At 40.3% G+C, this 16,165-nt stretch overlaps 1 protein-coding gene across 1 annotated transcript; it reads left to right on the top strand.

Annotated features, from left to right (window-relative positions):
• Positions 1–3,476: 3,476 nt before the first annotated feature.
• smarca5 (SNF2 related chromatin remodeling ATPase 5) lies at positions 3,477–13,380 on the top strand. The gene is made up of 24 exons (XM_088420414.1): positions 3,477–3,730; positions 4,960–5,082; positions 5,182–5,348; positions 6,024–6,124; positions 6,207–6,307; positions 6,388–6,567; positions 7,366–7,521; positions 7,599–7,730; positions 7,807–7,875; positions 7,951–8,060; positions 8,230–8,456; positions 8,598–8,719; positions 8,800–8,952; positions 9,027–9,159; positions 9,975–10,123; positions 10,203–10,325; positions 10,411–10,518; positions 11,152–11,265; positions 11,350–11,472; positions 11,540–11,672; positions 11,751–11,869; positions 11,993–12,205; positions 12,275–12,385; positions 13,036–13,380. Exons 1-24 carry the CDS (start codon positions 3,656–3,658, stop codon positions 13,099–13,101), a joined length of 3,108 nt encoding a protein of 1,035 aa, XP_088276540.1. The 5' UTR covers positions 3,477–3,655; the 3' UTR covers positions 13,102–13,380.
• Positions 13,381–16,165: the final 2,785 nt, after the last annotated feature.

The raw sequence follows: 16,165 nt of genomic DNA, 5'->3' as shown, positions 1-16,165 counted from the left end.
TTTCCAAAATGTTTTCATTTTATTGATCAGACAATGTAAATGTAAACATAATCTTGCGGTCAAACGTCCAAATATAAGGAAACAAATCGCAATTGTCTTTATTTTACCATGTTTTTTTTCATCAAATGCAAAACCAAAATATTATCAGAAAGGTGATTTAAAAGTAATCAGAGAATCCTTCATATGTCCTGCAGAGTTGCAGCTATTGAATATTTAGGATATTCAGATTAGAATAAAACAAAAATACATTTGTTTTTTGTCTGTTTTTATTTTTTCTTGGTGAAAATCAAATATAAACACAAACACGACTCAACGTGACGACCGCAGAACACATTTGGGTCTGCTTGGTTTGTTCAAAAGTGATCAGTACGAACTGCAACTGTCTGGTTGTCGGCACTAAAATCAGTAATATGCGTTTATTAAAATGCAGGTAATTCGACTGTTCTCGCCAGCAATTGAACGTTGCTAGCTAGCGGCTAATTTATCCGGAGTTGGGATCGTAAGGTGAAATCGTCGTATGGCGGAGAATAGAAACCTATGCTAATTAGCTAATGCATATAAAATCCCAGGGAAAAACATCAAAGTTTTATCCACATATTAAAAATTAGTCATAAAATAGTTATAGTATGTGTTAGCGAGGCTAACTATGCGCATGCCTCCTTCATATTTCTTGATTATCTCCAGCTTCGTTTCCTTCAAAACTGTATATACATTTTAAAAAATAGTTACAAAATAGTATAGGAAGTGCTATTTTTATATAAAATACCTATTTATAATTAAATAACATCATTATTAAAAATGTATAAAGGAAAAATGAAATTTGATTTACTTTTAGAGTAACGTGAATTGAGCTAGTTCCAGCCATATTTCTTTGCGAGGTTAGCCTAGCCTAACCTAGCCTAGCCTTCTTCGTATTTCTTGATTATCTCCAGCTTTGTTTCCATTCTTACTTCTCCCTTTAACATCACTAACAATCTTGGGACACCTGGCTACCCAATTAAAGTTTGAATTAATCACTAAAATGCACATTAAAAACAATATTGTAAGCACTCACACAAGATCGAGTCTTTAGCAAATCGGCATATCTTAGTGACACTGACCAATAGCAGACCAGCATCTTAGAGGCGTGGTAACACTAACCAATAGCAGACCAGCATCTAAGTGACAAGTCTTATGCACGCACAGTGACCGCCAAGTTTGAATTTTTGCAATTGTTGATGTCGTAAAGCGGGAAAAATGCCGTAAAGAGGGGACGAAAAAACTTAGTGGTCCACTTCGTAAGCCAGGGACACAGTAAAGAGTTCACTGTATACGATGCACTTTTATTTTCTCAAAAATGAAGGCCAAATTATGGGTGCAGCCCATGAAAGATAACATAAAGATGAGAATTTTTTTTTTTTTTTTTTAACTCAACACCAATCAAGGAAGATTGATGTGCCAGCCACATAAGACAAATTTCGATGGACGGATGTGCAGGGTTTTAATCGTCTTCTCCATGCAAGTGCTTTGATTTCCTATTTTTGTGGCTCACGGACATAATTTGGCAACCCCCGATTCATGCAAAGTCCTCGAGGTGGATAAAGGCAGGCCAAATGTTCTGATATCAAGAGTGAAACGATTCTTCAAAGCATCTCATTAATAATGCAGGCCAATGCAAGAAAAACGATAGCGCTGCCTAGATGTGTCACTCTTGCCTTGGAAATTTGTTAAACTGAGACTGATATGTACATTTTTGCAACAACAGACTTTGTACATTAAAATCATTTGCAGCGTGCGTCAAAATTGTTTTATTTTCTTAGTGGAAATACACGTAGAGGTGTACTCAATGAAATGACCAGACAGATTAACAACGGCATCTTTAAGTAAAAATATATATACAGTACATATAAAAAGCAAAGTTATTACTGTTGTAAATGATGTCTAACATTAAAAGAAAATGTCGCAGTGCTTCTTGGGATTTCACTGCTCGGAGGTGGGAAGGAACTAGTTTTTCTGTCGGGGACGCGGAGGCTCCTGCTGCAGATGACGTCACGCGGCTGGCGACAGCATGTCTGAGTGAGGCGGGAACGCGCTGCACGTGAAATTTAAAAAAAGGAAACAAGGAGACGAGGAGGAGCAAGATGGGGTTCAATGAAGATGAGAAGAGGACTTCATTACTTTATCTTAAATGTGTCCTCCTAATTGTAACGCACATAGAATGCTATTTTGCGGTTCCGCTGTAAAAGATTCCCAACCTCATTTAAACTGTAAAATTAAACATTTGCTTGGGCTTTAATGGATGTGATGGCGGACACAATGTTATCAAAGTGAGAGGACGATTTGATGACGTTGCCTTTGCAAAGACGTGTTTGTATGATGCATAAAGGCTTTGTCATATTTGATGTTCCAAGCCTGCACATCTTTGTGACGTAGAGTTTCTGGGCGTACGGGGGGGCGTGTCATTACGCACGACCTTATCATCAACAGTGGTCTATTTAACCCCGGGCAATTTTTTTCGATCAGAGGCTCAGCTTTGACATCATTGTGTGACTTTCACAGCATTTTCTTTTTGCATACAAATGAATTGCCATTGGAAGTTTTCATATTTTTGAATATGAATGTATTTTCCAAAGGTTTCATTAAAAAATGTTGCAAACATAATCTAGATTGAAAAAAAATCATCAAATGAACTGAGCAACTCAGATGCCAGGGCACCACTATGCAATGTAATACAGTTAATGTAGAATCCCTTGTATATACCATTATAATTATTTTTTAAGATGCATTTTAATAGGTTTTCTGACATTGATTTTGCTGAAATGTGTGCAATGTTTCGTTAAGCGGCAATCAAAACTATGGCAGCAAACATTAAATCCTTTGTTGACTTGTGTTTCACCTCAAGACAGTAGGTGGCGGTAGAGACCAGTTAATGGCTATGTTGTAAAGTGTCATCATCACACAGACTGCAAAGACAGACAAGACATTTTTTGTGGGTATTAATAAATTTAACCTGCATATGTATGGATAGAACTGATGCTACTGAACTATTTGTGTGGTTGAAGGAAAAAAATATTCAAAAATAACTTTCATGATTACGCTTTACAAAATTCGGGAAAAAATGCAAGGTGTATAGTTTGGAAAGTGTGTGCACAAGGGTTAACAAACTACTTTTAATGCTTTAATAATAAGGCTCGAATTGCACCTGAAGTTACCATATGATTTTATCTGCAGTAAAAAAAAAAATGAGTACAGTACAGTATTCGTTTCTTCTACTGAATAATAAACAGCATTGATTAACCATTTTATTTTTTGTCAAATAGCATAGTCATACCACGGCTAAATTTATTTTCTTTATCTTATTTTTGACATTCCTTTCATAAAAGTATCATTTTTGTACAGTAAAACTGCTCTTTAAAACGATAGCGGTTTTTTTTCCCATCCCTTTGAATGCCACATAACATATTCTCGCGATAGCTTGGCAAAGTCACGCTATGAGAACGCGGGTGTTCGGACAGAGCTAATACCGCTAGCACTTAGCGGTGTGTCTTTCATTCCCGGACAACAGCGAGACAGTTGTCCTCCACCCCAAAAAAATCCACGGTACATTCATCTTTTACGGGACATACTAACGGAGGATATATCGACCAATCGAGGAAGGAACACCGTTAAAAAAAAGATGTCGGAAATCTTAAGCTGCGTAGAACCGGAGCGGGAAGAGCAGACCGAAGTTGAAGAAGCCGGCGGAGCCGAGGTAAGACGCTTGGAAATCGGGACATATTTTTCCCTTTGTCGCCTTCCGGTTTCAACCGATATATCGATACATATGATTGTGATAAATCTTCATTGACTCGAACGTCTCCCACCTCCGATTTTTAGTCTCTTAACCGTTAGCGCCAGTTAGCTTGCTGCTAACTAACTAGGCTAACTAGCTAGCATCGCGCCGCCGAAGCCATTGTTTGTTGCGTAAATGTAGGACGGAGCAGCAGGCATTGTGAATAGAATCGCACAGTTGTTGTGACTTTTTCCTCGTCGAAGAAGACAGAAGCTGTTCGCATTGTCACGATTTGGGCTTTTGACTCCGAACAGAATATCGGTTTTTGTATCGTTACCAAATAAAGCCCACGGTGATGCCATTTTCACCGTGCCTCGGGCATATTTATCTCTTCCGTTTTGTATTGACGTAATCAAACGTGGGAATGCGTTCGAAGTTTTTTTGCGCTACATGATCTTTGTTGATTTAATAAAAACCGTCATCGCCATTTTTTTTTTACCAACATGCATTTTTGCATTTAAAGGGAAAGCTAAATCCGGAAAATATTAATATTTTCCATGCCCTCCTCAACCATTGGTCTAAAAGCAGCATTCTGTTTCATATTACGTTCGATGAATATTATAAGCTTAATATATTATTTACCAGTGCGAAATGGCATCGGGTGTCTAACCTGATTCGTAATATTTACAGTGCAAGCTGTCAATTGAGACCCATTTTGAAAAATCCGATTGGAATAAATTCGGTTTGAAATGACATTTTGACAGCAAATTGATTAAAATGAGCTTAAACGTAAATAATGTGCTTATTTCTAAGTAGGCTTATATTTTTCATTGGTTTGTACTCGGCAAGTAAGTTGGCTCTGTTGCCCTGTTTGGCAAGTTTTTTTTTCCATGAATTATTATTTACTTAATTTAGTTTATTAGTTTTATTATTATTTATAGGTATAAAGCCTTGGGAGACTTTTTTTCATCCTGCTTGTTTTAAAAAAAAAAGGGGGCAATAAATAGACATGTTTGACCAAACATGATGAATAGTCGTGATGAATAATCATGATTTTAATATTGACCAAAATAATCGTGATTATTACTTTGGCCACAATCGTGCAGCTCTACTTTTCTTGTGATGTTTAAATCTGAGCCATCATTGGTTGTTGGTTAACTGAGCAACTGATGCTCATTGTTTTGTTTTTTATATTTTTTTAATAACAGGAAAAGTCCGACTCTGATGCCGGCAAAGAGTCGTCCTCAGATGCAGGACCTGATGGACAAGATGCGTCATCTTCCCCCTCCAGCAAAACCAAAGAATCTGCTCCAGGTTATGAAGAGAAAGTGGTGAGAATGTTTTGTCATATTTCTCATTGCCAAAATAAAGCTGTTGTTTTTTTTTTTGTGTGTGAATAATCCATGAATGTTGTCTTTGCGTCCGTTTAGAAAACGGACCGCACCAACAGATTCGACTACCTGTTGAAGCAAACCGAGCTGTTTGCTCATTTCATTCAGCCAGCCGCACAAAAGACTCCAACGTCCCCCCTCAAGATGAAACCTGGGCGTCCTCGCATCAAGAAAGACGAGAAGCAGAACTTGTTGTCTGCTGGAGAGTGAGTAGCCAATAATCTGTGTCTTGATACATTACACGCCTCAATTCAAAAATCATTGTAAGTTTTTTATCAACGTTTCAACTAAGGCAGTCGGTATTTTTTTTGTGTATTTTTTTTTAATATCAATTAGTGTATGGAATATTTCATGGAATAGGCAGGTAATCATTTTGTTTTGCTTGAATTACAAATCATTTTTGTTCTCCTTTACTGTTTTTAAATATTGCTGTTTATTTAGTAGTATTTAATGAAAATCTAATTAATTTAATTTAATGAAAAACTAAATAATTTAACACGAGAGGGAACTGAATTGCTATGCCACTCATTATTTTAAAAAGTAAATGCTGGGATTTGCAAATGTCTTATTTTGATTAAACATCAGATAATAGGTCTTTTTTCCACGAAAGACAAGGGCTGCACAATTATGACCAAAATAATCATAATTATTTTGGTCAATATTGATATCACGGTTATCCATCAAGTTTGGTCAAACATGTCTATTTATTGGCCTTTTTTTTTAAAACAAACGGTCTACAAACAAGGCTTCAAGGCTTGCTACTTACAAATAATAATCATGAACGACAATAAATAATAATGAGCGCATTCTTGTGTTAGCTCTGCGTCGCTATAAATTCTATTCCCGCTTCGTTTCCTCTTCCCTCCCTTCGTCGACGACAGCAATCGCCATCGCCGCACCGAGCAAGAGGAAGACGAAGAACTGCTGAGCGAGAGCACCAAGACCACAAACGTCTGCACCCGCTTTGACGAATCGCCATCTTGTAAGAGAACACATTGAAAGAAACGAAAAGGGAGACAGTTGGGTCTGTGTTTTCCATCAATTTTCTTTGTCTTCTCGCGCAGATGTCAAAACTGGAAAGATGCGGGACTATCAGGTCCGGGGTCTGAACTGGCTTATTTCTCTGTATGAGAATGGAATCAATGGCATCCTTGCCGATGAAATGGTGAATTTTTTTTTTTTTTTGCAAAATGTTAACTATCATTTGGTCTTTACTGAACTGACACAGATTTGTTTGCTGTTTAGGGTTTGGGGAAGACGCTCCAGACAATTTCCCTGCTGGGTTACATGAAGCACTACAGGAACATCCCCGGACCTCACATGGTGCTGGTGCCCAAGTCCACCCTGTACAACTGGATGAACGAGTTCAAGCGATGGGTGCCATCTCTGCGAGCCGTCTGCCTCATTGGAGGCAGAGATGAGAGGGTTAGTCGTTAAAAAAGAAAAAAAACAACTCTGGGGAAAAAAATAGTTTCAACGGAGGGAACTTTTTGTTGTTGAACACTAATCTCCTAAAAATGATGACCTTTTCCCGAATCTCGTTTTAATTTTGACTAACCTCATTGTAAAATACATTAATTTATTACTGCCCCTCAAAGTGGCACCATGGATTATTTAAAGTCACCGTTTACTGGTGTTACGCGAATGCAGCACGCACACTTCGCCGTCACAGAGAGACAATACCATTGTTGTCCTCTTTTTCTCCGTGACGAAAATGAGACGATGACAAACGTATAAAAATAATGATATATTAAAATAAATAAAGTAAAAAGAGATGGCAACACCGCTAACTTACTTGCTGAATGAATAAATTAGCAGCCAAAATGTTTTTTTAAGCCAAATTTATCCCAATATTTTGTCAATATGATATTTCAATAGTCATTTCATAGCATAAAACCAAAGCAAAATGGTCAGAAAACATATATTCACGCTGATTTATCAAGAAATGTTTTAACAAACTTAACAGCCATAGCTTGCTTAAAAGCCACTTAGCTTAGTAGTAGCTTTTTGTGCCTAACTTCAGTTTCACAATTTAGCTCATTTTTAAAATGACATTAATTCAATTCATTTATTTTCCCGCTCTTGTAAAATGGATTTTGCAACTTTTATCTGAAGCCACGAGTTATGCTGTCCCAGAATCACGCTGCACATTAAAATCAAAACGTCAAAGTCGTCATTTGAATACGCACAAACAAGCGTTGACATTTTCCATCCCCTCTCCAGACGGCTCTCATCCGCGACGTGTTGCTTCCCGGCGAATGGGACGTGTGTGTTACATCGTACGAGATGCTCATTATAGAAAAGGCCGTGTTCAAGAAATTCAACTGGCGCTACCTGGTCATCGACGAAGCCCACAGGATCAAAAATGAGAAATCCAAGGTACCTATGCCCCAAATCTACCCACTTTCTTTGTGTATGTCTCCTTAAACAATGAGTTTTTTTTTTCTTCCTGGTAGTTGTCAGAGATTGTACGAGAATTCAAGACCACCAATCGTCTGCTTCTGACCGGCACGCCACTCCAGAACAACCTGCACGAGCTGTGGGCCCTTCTCAACTTCCTGCTCCCCGACGTCTTCAATTCATCAGAGGTACGCGTGTGACCCAGTTCTTTTCTTCATATTGTATACGATAATTCATTACATGAATTGCACTTGGCTTTTGAAGGACTTTGATTCTTGGTTCGACACAAACAATTGCTTGGGCGATCAGAAACTGGTGGAGCGTCTTCACACGGTATGTTAAAAACATACACGCTGTTTGTTCATTTGTGAAGCATCTTCTCAATATTTTGATTGTATTGTTGCGTAGGTGCTGCGCCCTTTCCTGCTTCGTCGAATAAAAGCCGATGTGGAGAAAACTCTGCTTCCCAAAAAGGAGATAAAGATGTACGTGGGACTCAGTAAAATGCAGCGAGAATGGTAAGTACCCTTCAGTAAGGTGTTAGTGCTGGACGGTTTTTAATTTGGGCAATTCCGCTAGCCGGTTTACATTCGCATCAATTGCACATTTAGTAGAGACGCACTTCAAATTACATTTGGGGCTAAAAAGATATCAGAAATAAAGTTCACTTGCCAATGTCTCCTTAAGGTACACCAAAATTCTGATGAAGGACATCGACATCCTGAACTCCGCCGGCAAGATGGACAAGATGCGTCTGCTCAACGTGCTCATGCAGCTGCGCAAGTGCTGCAACCACCCGTATCTGTTTGACGGCGCGGAGCCCGGGCCCCCTTACACCACCGACCTTCACCTCGTGGTCAACAGTGGAAAGATGGTGGTCCTGGACAAGCTGCTGCCAAAGATGAAAGAGCAGGGTGACAGGAGATATTAACTATTTGAATAAGGCCATTAGAAATACTCTTATTATGATTTTTACACCTTTAAAACCCACCGTTACCACCATTAAGACCAAAAGATTGCCATTGTATGAAATTCTTGTTTATGTTTGGCCCCAGGTTCACGCGTGCTCATCTTCAGCCAGATGACCAGGGTGCTGGACATCTTGGAGGACTACTGCATGTGGAGGAACTACGGCTACTGTCGCCTGGACGGTCAGACGCCGCATGAGGAGAGACAGGTGCGTCACGAGTGGGCCGCGCTGTTTTTTGGCGTTGAGGGGGACGTGATGTTAAAAGAAAAAGCTGATGCGCGTTTCAGATCTCCATCAATGCCTACAACGAGCCCAACAGCAGCAAGTTCATCTTCATGCTGAGCACCAGAGCCGGCGGCCTGGGTATCAACCTGGCGACCGCCGACGTCGTCATCCTCTACGACTCGGACTGGAACCCTCAGGTGGACCTCCAGGCCATGGTGAGTGCCCGCTGAGCTTTTTCGTCATAAATTAGAAGTGGCTTTAACACTCGACCCCATGTCCCGCAACCCAGGATCGAGCTCACCGGATCGGGCAGCTGAAGCAGGTGCGCGTCTTCCGCTTCATCACAGAAAACACGGTAGAAGAGAGAATCGTCGAGCGGGCGGAGATGAAGCTGCGGTTGGACTCTATCGTCATCCAGCAAGGTAGGACGCAACGGATGTTTTTATTTTCTCAAGTAATGGCTAATTGTTGAGTGTGTGAATATCACATGATCACGCTCAGAACGCAGATGAGATGTGATTGGTCACCTGTGTGAGTCATGCCAGCCGAAATTGTAATCGTTGGTCCGGCTGTGTATTTTTGCCCACCTTTCCCCCACCAGTAGAGGGCGAAATTTGACAGTTTTCTTTTCTTTTTTTTCTTTTTTTTTAACGTTCAGTAGGCGCTAGCCTGCACTCATACTATTTCTGGTTTCTGTTTTGATACTTACAGTAAAATTAACACCATGCCTGTGGTACTTTAAGTGTAAGACGAAAAACAAAGCCATATATATTATACCACAACTGAGGGTCTAGCCAAGAGACAGAAAATCTGCAAATTGGGTGCAGGCCATTGGTTACTTGAAAGGGTGACCGCCTGCAGCGGAAACACATAGCCAAATGCTCTATTAGCAATCAATTTCTTTATGTAAAACATATTTAAAAAGTAAAAAAGAAACACAAAACATCTCTTAAGACTTCTATTCTAAACATTACTTTTATCTTTTGGTCGGTGGGATTGTGTACAGTATGAGATTTGGTTTTTAAAACCAGTAAAACTAAAAAAGGGAGCGACTACAAATAAATGTCATATAAATAAACATATTTCTCCTCTGCTTGGTTGTTCTGTAAAGTGACCATTGTTATCGTTTGCGGGGCACAAGTTATATATAAAAAAAAAGGAAAAAAATCTAAGATGGACCAGCAAAAGGCATGTGTTCAATAAATCAAATCAAAACGCTGTTTCTACTTGTCAACAGGGCGACTTGTGGATCCCAGTGCCAACAAGCTGGGCAAAGACGAGATGCTGTCCATCATCCGGCACGGCGCCACGCACGTTTTTGCCTCCAAGGAGAGCGAGATCACGGACGACGATATTGACGCTATCTTGGAGAGAGGCGAGAGGAAGGTGAGTTTTCGCCCAAGCACAGTCAGGCGGGTTACCGGCCAATGTTTCAATTGGTATTTGATCCCTCCCCGGCCACCAGACCATGGAGATGAAGGAGAAGCTCTCTTCCTTGGGTGAGAGCTCGTTGAGGAACTTCACCATGGACACGGAGAACAGCAGCGTGTACACGTTTGAGGGAGAAGACTACAGAGAGAAGAAAAAGGTCGAAAAGAGCCACGGAAATAAGGCTTGTTTTCACAATTGAAAGCCTTGGTGTTCATTTCCACGTTTTACCTCTCTTCTATCAGGTCATCACCAACTGGATCGAACCCCCCAAGAGAGAGAGGAAAGCCAATTATGCCGTGGACGCCTACTTCAGAGAAGCGCTTCGAGTCAGTGAGCCCAAAGCACCCAAGGTAGGAACAATACGGAACACCGTTTTGACAAAATGTGTCAAGGAAATATATGCTTTTCCTTTTTTCCACATAAATAAAGGTGAATGTGTAAGGGCAAGTGGGTAGCAGACTTGGCTCGGCAATACTTTGTCAATCAAAAATGTGTAAACGGGTTAAATGGTGAACTTGAGATTTTGCAAAAGTGGCATAACGCTGGATGGGTGTTTTACCACACATTACTTGCATTCATGCATCGTTTTATTTTGTTTTCATTTAATTCCATATGTTTTATTGTCACCTAAGCAAGATTTGTCACAGACACTCACTTGAGAAAGAAGATTCCTTTAAAACTGGTGTGAAACTTAAATAATAATTTGAATGTTTATGTTATAGCGGCACAATTAATCGTTTCAATCGCGGTATTGGCTGCCATGATGAATTAAGATGATCCTCTGTGATATTAACATTTAAAAAGTCAAGCACTATTTTTTGATCACAAGTCAAATCAAGCACTTTGTCATCCTACCACCAGGGGGCAATGTTTCCCACATGTTTGCAAGACAAAAGCCTCAGCAGAATGACTAAAGAATGTCAAGATTATAATTTTTTGGGCCATGTCTCTCACCCCTAAAAAATAATGTTTTTCTACTTTAGGCTCCCCGTCCGCCCAAGCAACCCAACGTCCAAGACTTCCAGTTCTTCCCTCCCCGTCTATTTGAGCTCCTCGAAAAGGAAATCCTCTTCTATAGAAAGACCATTGGCTACAAGGTCACTCATCTTACATTCCGCACACACACTGTGCAATTCGACTTTTTTTTTTTTTTTTTTAATGACCCACGTGTGTCCATTTAGGTGCCACGCAATCCGGAGATGCCCAACTCTGCTCAGGTCCAGAAGGAGGAGCAAAGCAAGATCGACGAGGCCGAAGCCCTGACAGAGGAGGAGCTGGAGGAGAAGGAGAATCTTTTGCAGCAGGTACGCTACTGCCATGCTGGATCCCTTGCTGTTTTTTCTAAATTTATTTTTACGTATATATTGATAGGGATTCACCATTTGGAACAAGCGCGACTTCAACCAGTTTATCAAAGCCAACGAGAAGTGGGGACGCGACGACATCGAGAACATCGCCAGGGAGGTTGAGGGGAAAACTCCGGAGGAAGTCATGGAGTATTCGGGTAATGTCATTCGGACTCATAATCGTGCCCTTTCCTCTTCCTCATACGCAAAGTCCTTACGGTCTTGTGTTCCCTCAGCTGTGTTCTGGGAACGCTGCAACGAGCTGCAGGACATCGAGAAGATCATGGCTCAGATTGAGCGAGGAGAGGCCAGGATCCAGAGGAGGATCAGTATCAAAAAGGCATTGGATTCCAAGGTAGGACAGTCGTTTTTCTTTTCAAATTAAGAACAAATTAACTACTCGTACAAGTAACTCGGCCCGTTTATGACTGGTCAAAACATCCTCACCCGCAACATTCGTCGTCTTGTCCCCTTTCAGATCGGCCGCTACAAGGCGCCCTTCCACCAGCTCCGCATCTCCTACGGCACCAACAAGGGCAAGAACTACACGGAGGAGGAGGACCGCTTTCTCATCTGCATGCTGCACAAGCTAGGCTTCGACAAGGAGAGCGTTTACGACGAGCTGCGCCAGTGCATTCGCAACTCGCCGCAGTTCCGCTTCGACTGGTTCCTCAAGTCCAGGACGGCCATGGTGAGTAAAAACTTCTGGGTCTTCTCTCCCGCCGGCTTTGCTGAGGTAGGCGTTTGCGTGCGGCTGCAGGAGCTGCAGAGGCGATGCAACACGCTCATCACGCTCATTGAGAGGGAAAACATGGAACTGGAGGAGCGGGAGAAGGCAGAGAAGAAGAAGAGGGGACCCAAGACCGGCTCAGTAAGTGCATGTGCTCAACAGAGATATTTCTTTAAGATTGGATGTAATGTAATCGTTGGTATTATTATTGGGGAAAAAAATGGAGAGTATAGGCATTGTCACTTTACAGCAGCACCTACCCGATGTGCTGCAGTAACACTCCCACTCTCCTAACGTGGAGTCTGAAGCAGTCTAACATCCTGTTAATACTCGGTCTTGGCCGCAAATGAAGTTACTTCAGCTTAGAACTAAACCCGTCAACCGTCATGCTACGTTGATGGGAGCCATAGCATTTTATGATTTGTCAACAACGCGACTACAGGCGGGGCGCTTTTGTGGGAGAAGGGGGTGGGCTGTGAGCGGATGCATGAATGACAACACAGGCTGAGGCTGCTGGCCCTTTACGAAAAGTTGCGTTCGAGGAATGAGGTGGGGGTGGGGGGGTTGTGCTCGGGACTGCAGGGAGAGTTAGCGGCACTCACTACGCTCTGATGCACTGTGTGTAGTGTGTTGTAAAAGAAAATGATGTTTGCGCCCATAAAGCGGCTTGCTTTGTGCTAACATCGATTAGCATCTCTGTTGCAGTTTTGTAAGCCTGTAAAATGAAATACAAATGTAGATTTTTTTTTTTTTTTTTTTTTTTTAAACTCGATCATCCTTTTCCCACGCAGGCCCAGAAACGGAAGCCAGAAGGAACGGCGGACGGTCGTGGGCGTCGGAAAAAGTTGAAGTTGTGAAGGCAATGCCTTATTCGTCTGTACAGCGCATCGTCGTTAGCCTAGCCGCAAGCATAACTACAACAGTAGCGTTGGTGTGCGCTTGCTAATGATGTCTAAGCTCCTAATAGACTATTAGGTTCTAGCAATTTATCTGCCTTGTCGTCATCTATTGAAACACTGCAGCTGTGCTGGTTTTGATTTTCTCGTATTTATGACATTCCAGTGTACCTTCTTTATCTCCTTGTGAAGTAGATATCTTTTTTCTCAATTAAAATTCATGTTTTTTTTTAATAAAAATGAGTGCATTTTTTTTCCCAATCCAACTGAAAAGTTTGAAAAATTTCTCTAAATAGCGGAACGTTGCATTGCGATTCCTAGGCTGCTCCACTAGAGGGAGCCCAAAGTAGCTGTCCCACAGGCCAAATCAATGCAAAATCTTCAAATCAAAACAGCTGGCTGTGGTAGCCGTTTTCATGGCGAATCATCAAACTTTGCAGAAAGGACATGCTCACACTAAGGTTAGTCGTTTATTTATTTATTTACATTTCATCTTGACTTGTTTATATTTTGAGAAATAAATTTATATTTTTATCAACGAAGTATTATGTGCAATGAGGGCTATCGAAGCGCTTTAAAATCAGACGAATCTGTTAGGTACTTAACACATTTTGAGTAACGTTAACGTAACTGAGTGGCAGGTGACTCGTGACGCCATTTTGTATGATTACGTCACGCCGATCTGCTCGAAAGACTTCTGACACGAATTTTAAGATTCACAGTCCAATTTGTCGCTTTTTTTATTTTCAGATTTTGGAATTTCAGTATACGTATCGTAGGCACGGAAGGGTAACTCGTCGTTGCTCTCCTCTTCCTATATAAGTCTTGAGGAAAGAAAATGGATTTTGTGTTGAATTAAGCGTTTTGGGAAAAGCGTTTTGGTGAGTGAGCATTTTTTCTGTATATTTTTCATACGTTTTTGCCATTTTATTTCGTTCATATTTAACTAATGGTAAATACATCAAATGATGTTCTTTTAAACTGCGATTTGTAATATAGCGAACCACCATGTTCGCTTAATTTTTGGTTGGTAAAGTTTTTTTTTTTTAAGTCCATTCCTTTCTAAAATCTTCAAATATTGACAACATACAAACGAGTTATAGTCCAGTTTAAGCTCGTTTTTAATGACGTTGGTCTTATAAAAACAAATGTTTTCATTTTTTTGTCACATTCTTATGCAACGCACATTTTTGCTTCCTGCAATTGTATTAATTTAAAATAAGCACTAATGTGATTTCAAATGTTTTATTTTTTTTAATTCTCTCATCAATTCCTGGTAGTGTGTTCAAATCCCCAAAAGTGTAATTGTGAAACCGCAATATGATACAAAGCAATTTCAGCACAACACAATGAGATCGTCGAGCATCGGGTTTTAACCATGATCTCAACAGTTTTATTCAAAAATATGAATTTCTCCTTTTTCAAAACAAAACAAAAAAAATCTATCTACAAACTTATATATTGACTGTGTGTATGTGTGGGGACATAAAACAATTCATCACATGAGCATTCAATGAGGTCATGAAAAAGAAAAGGTAAACTTTAAAATTCTGTCATGTCATTAAAGGCTGCCTGAGCTGATTACATAGTTTAGCTTTTTTTTTTTTGCCTTACATGCATTCGCAAACAACACAAGATAAAAAGGAGAGCGGACATATAAAGTAAATTCGTACGTTGGCAACTGCAGACATCCATTTTATGGGTAACGTGATGCCCCCTTGGAAGTCTATAAGCAACCTCAGCAAATGTTACCCCCCCCCCCAAAAAAAAAAAAAAATCCCAGCATTATGTACAGTGAACCCCCTCCCAGTTGTATTTCGCTTTTTACCAAGTCACCAATTTGCTGAAAAACAAGGCCCTCCCTGGCTCACTGGAAAGTAATACAGAAGTGATGCATCTTAACTGACGAAGATTGGATAGTGGACCCCCGTTTTACGGCGCGCCTGGTTTACCTTTCTTTTTTACGTTACGAAGTGGGATTCTAAGTTTTTTTTGTCCTCTCTTTACGACATTTTTCCTGTTTTACGCCATGGCTTTGTTTATGTTGTTTTGCCTCCCTCTTCAGGCGTTTTTAGGTCATTGCTCTTATTTTCTGTTGGCGATTTAGTAGCTCAAGTTAAAGTTTAGCCTGGGTTGAGAGCGGAAGTTGCAAACTTCACCACACGAGGATGCTTTTTGCTGGTCACATCTGTCAGGTCATTGTTTTTTAACAGTCATGCTAAAAATGTTTAAAATGCTTGATTTGGTAAGGGAGTTTGTGATATGTTTACAATTCAAACTTTTATAATACGCAGCAACAACACATACAATGAATGATGGATGTTGTTTAAGCTGGTTTTTTTTTTGCCATTTTGTTTCGGCTCTCTCCCTTCGCTGTGAATAGTATTTATCTGATCAAATGGACAACTCTGGACAGAACTGAGAGATTACTAGTAGATTATCATATTTTCTGCACTATGAGGCGCTCATAAAAGCCTTGATTTTTCTCAAAAGCTGACAGTGGGCCTTATAATCCGGTGCGCCTTATACGGCGCATAAACTGCAATTTTTCCTTTTTGGGGGACGAAAAAAATGAAATAACGCCATGGAAATTCTTCAATGTTTACGTCTGCATATCAGTTAAAAATATGTAGATTTTACAGTTAATATTTTTAATACCCTGTTTGAAATTTTGACATGCGAAAGCATAAAAAGGCATAAAACCCAGCAGTTTTTGTAAAAGTGGCATTTTATCAAATAAATCCAGAAACTGTTTATTCCTGGTTTATGAATGTCTATTACTAAAGTTTGACTTATCTGACTTGTTTTGTTGTCATTCCCTTTAGCGTAGCTCCATCTAGTGGATGCATAATGCAACCCCAGCCACTACTGTAGTTTCTATTCTATGCGCCTTATAATGCGGTGCGCCTTCTATGTGACAACATTATTAAAATAGGCCGTTCATTGAAGGTGCGCCTTATAATCCAGTGCGCCTTATAGTGCGGAAAATGCGGTATTAGAAATAGGTATACAGTTATCAAATATT

This window comes from Hippichthys cyanospilos, chromosome 7 (genome assembly GCF_059441005.1).
Source record: "Hippichthys cyanospilos isolate Australia breed blue-spotted pipefish chromosome 7, RoL_Hcya_1.0, whole genome shotgun sequence".
Classification (NCBI taxonomy): domain Eukaryota; kingdom Metazoa; phylum Chordata; class Actinopteri; order Syngnathiformes; family Syngnathidae; genus Hippichthys; species Hippichthys cyanospilos.
This window is presented reverse-complemented; position numbering and strand designations above follow the sequence as displayed.

Excerpts from the sequence above, each read along its gene's own strand:
- smarca5 (XM_088420414.1), top strand. The coding sequence starts at position 3,656 with ATGTCGGAAATCTTAAGCTGCGTAGAACCGGAGCGGGAAGAGCAGACC. Across the intron at positions 6,125-6,206 it reads CTTTGACGAATCGCCATCTT|ATGTCAAAACTGGAAAGATG; the intron begins GTAAGAGAACAC and ends CTTCTCGCGCAG. Across the intron at positions 11,870-11,992 it reads AAAAGGCATTGGATTCCAAG|ATCGGCCGCTACAAGGCGCC; the intron begins GTAGGACAGTCG and ends GTCCCCTTTCAG.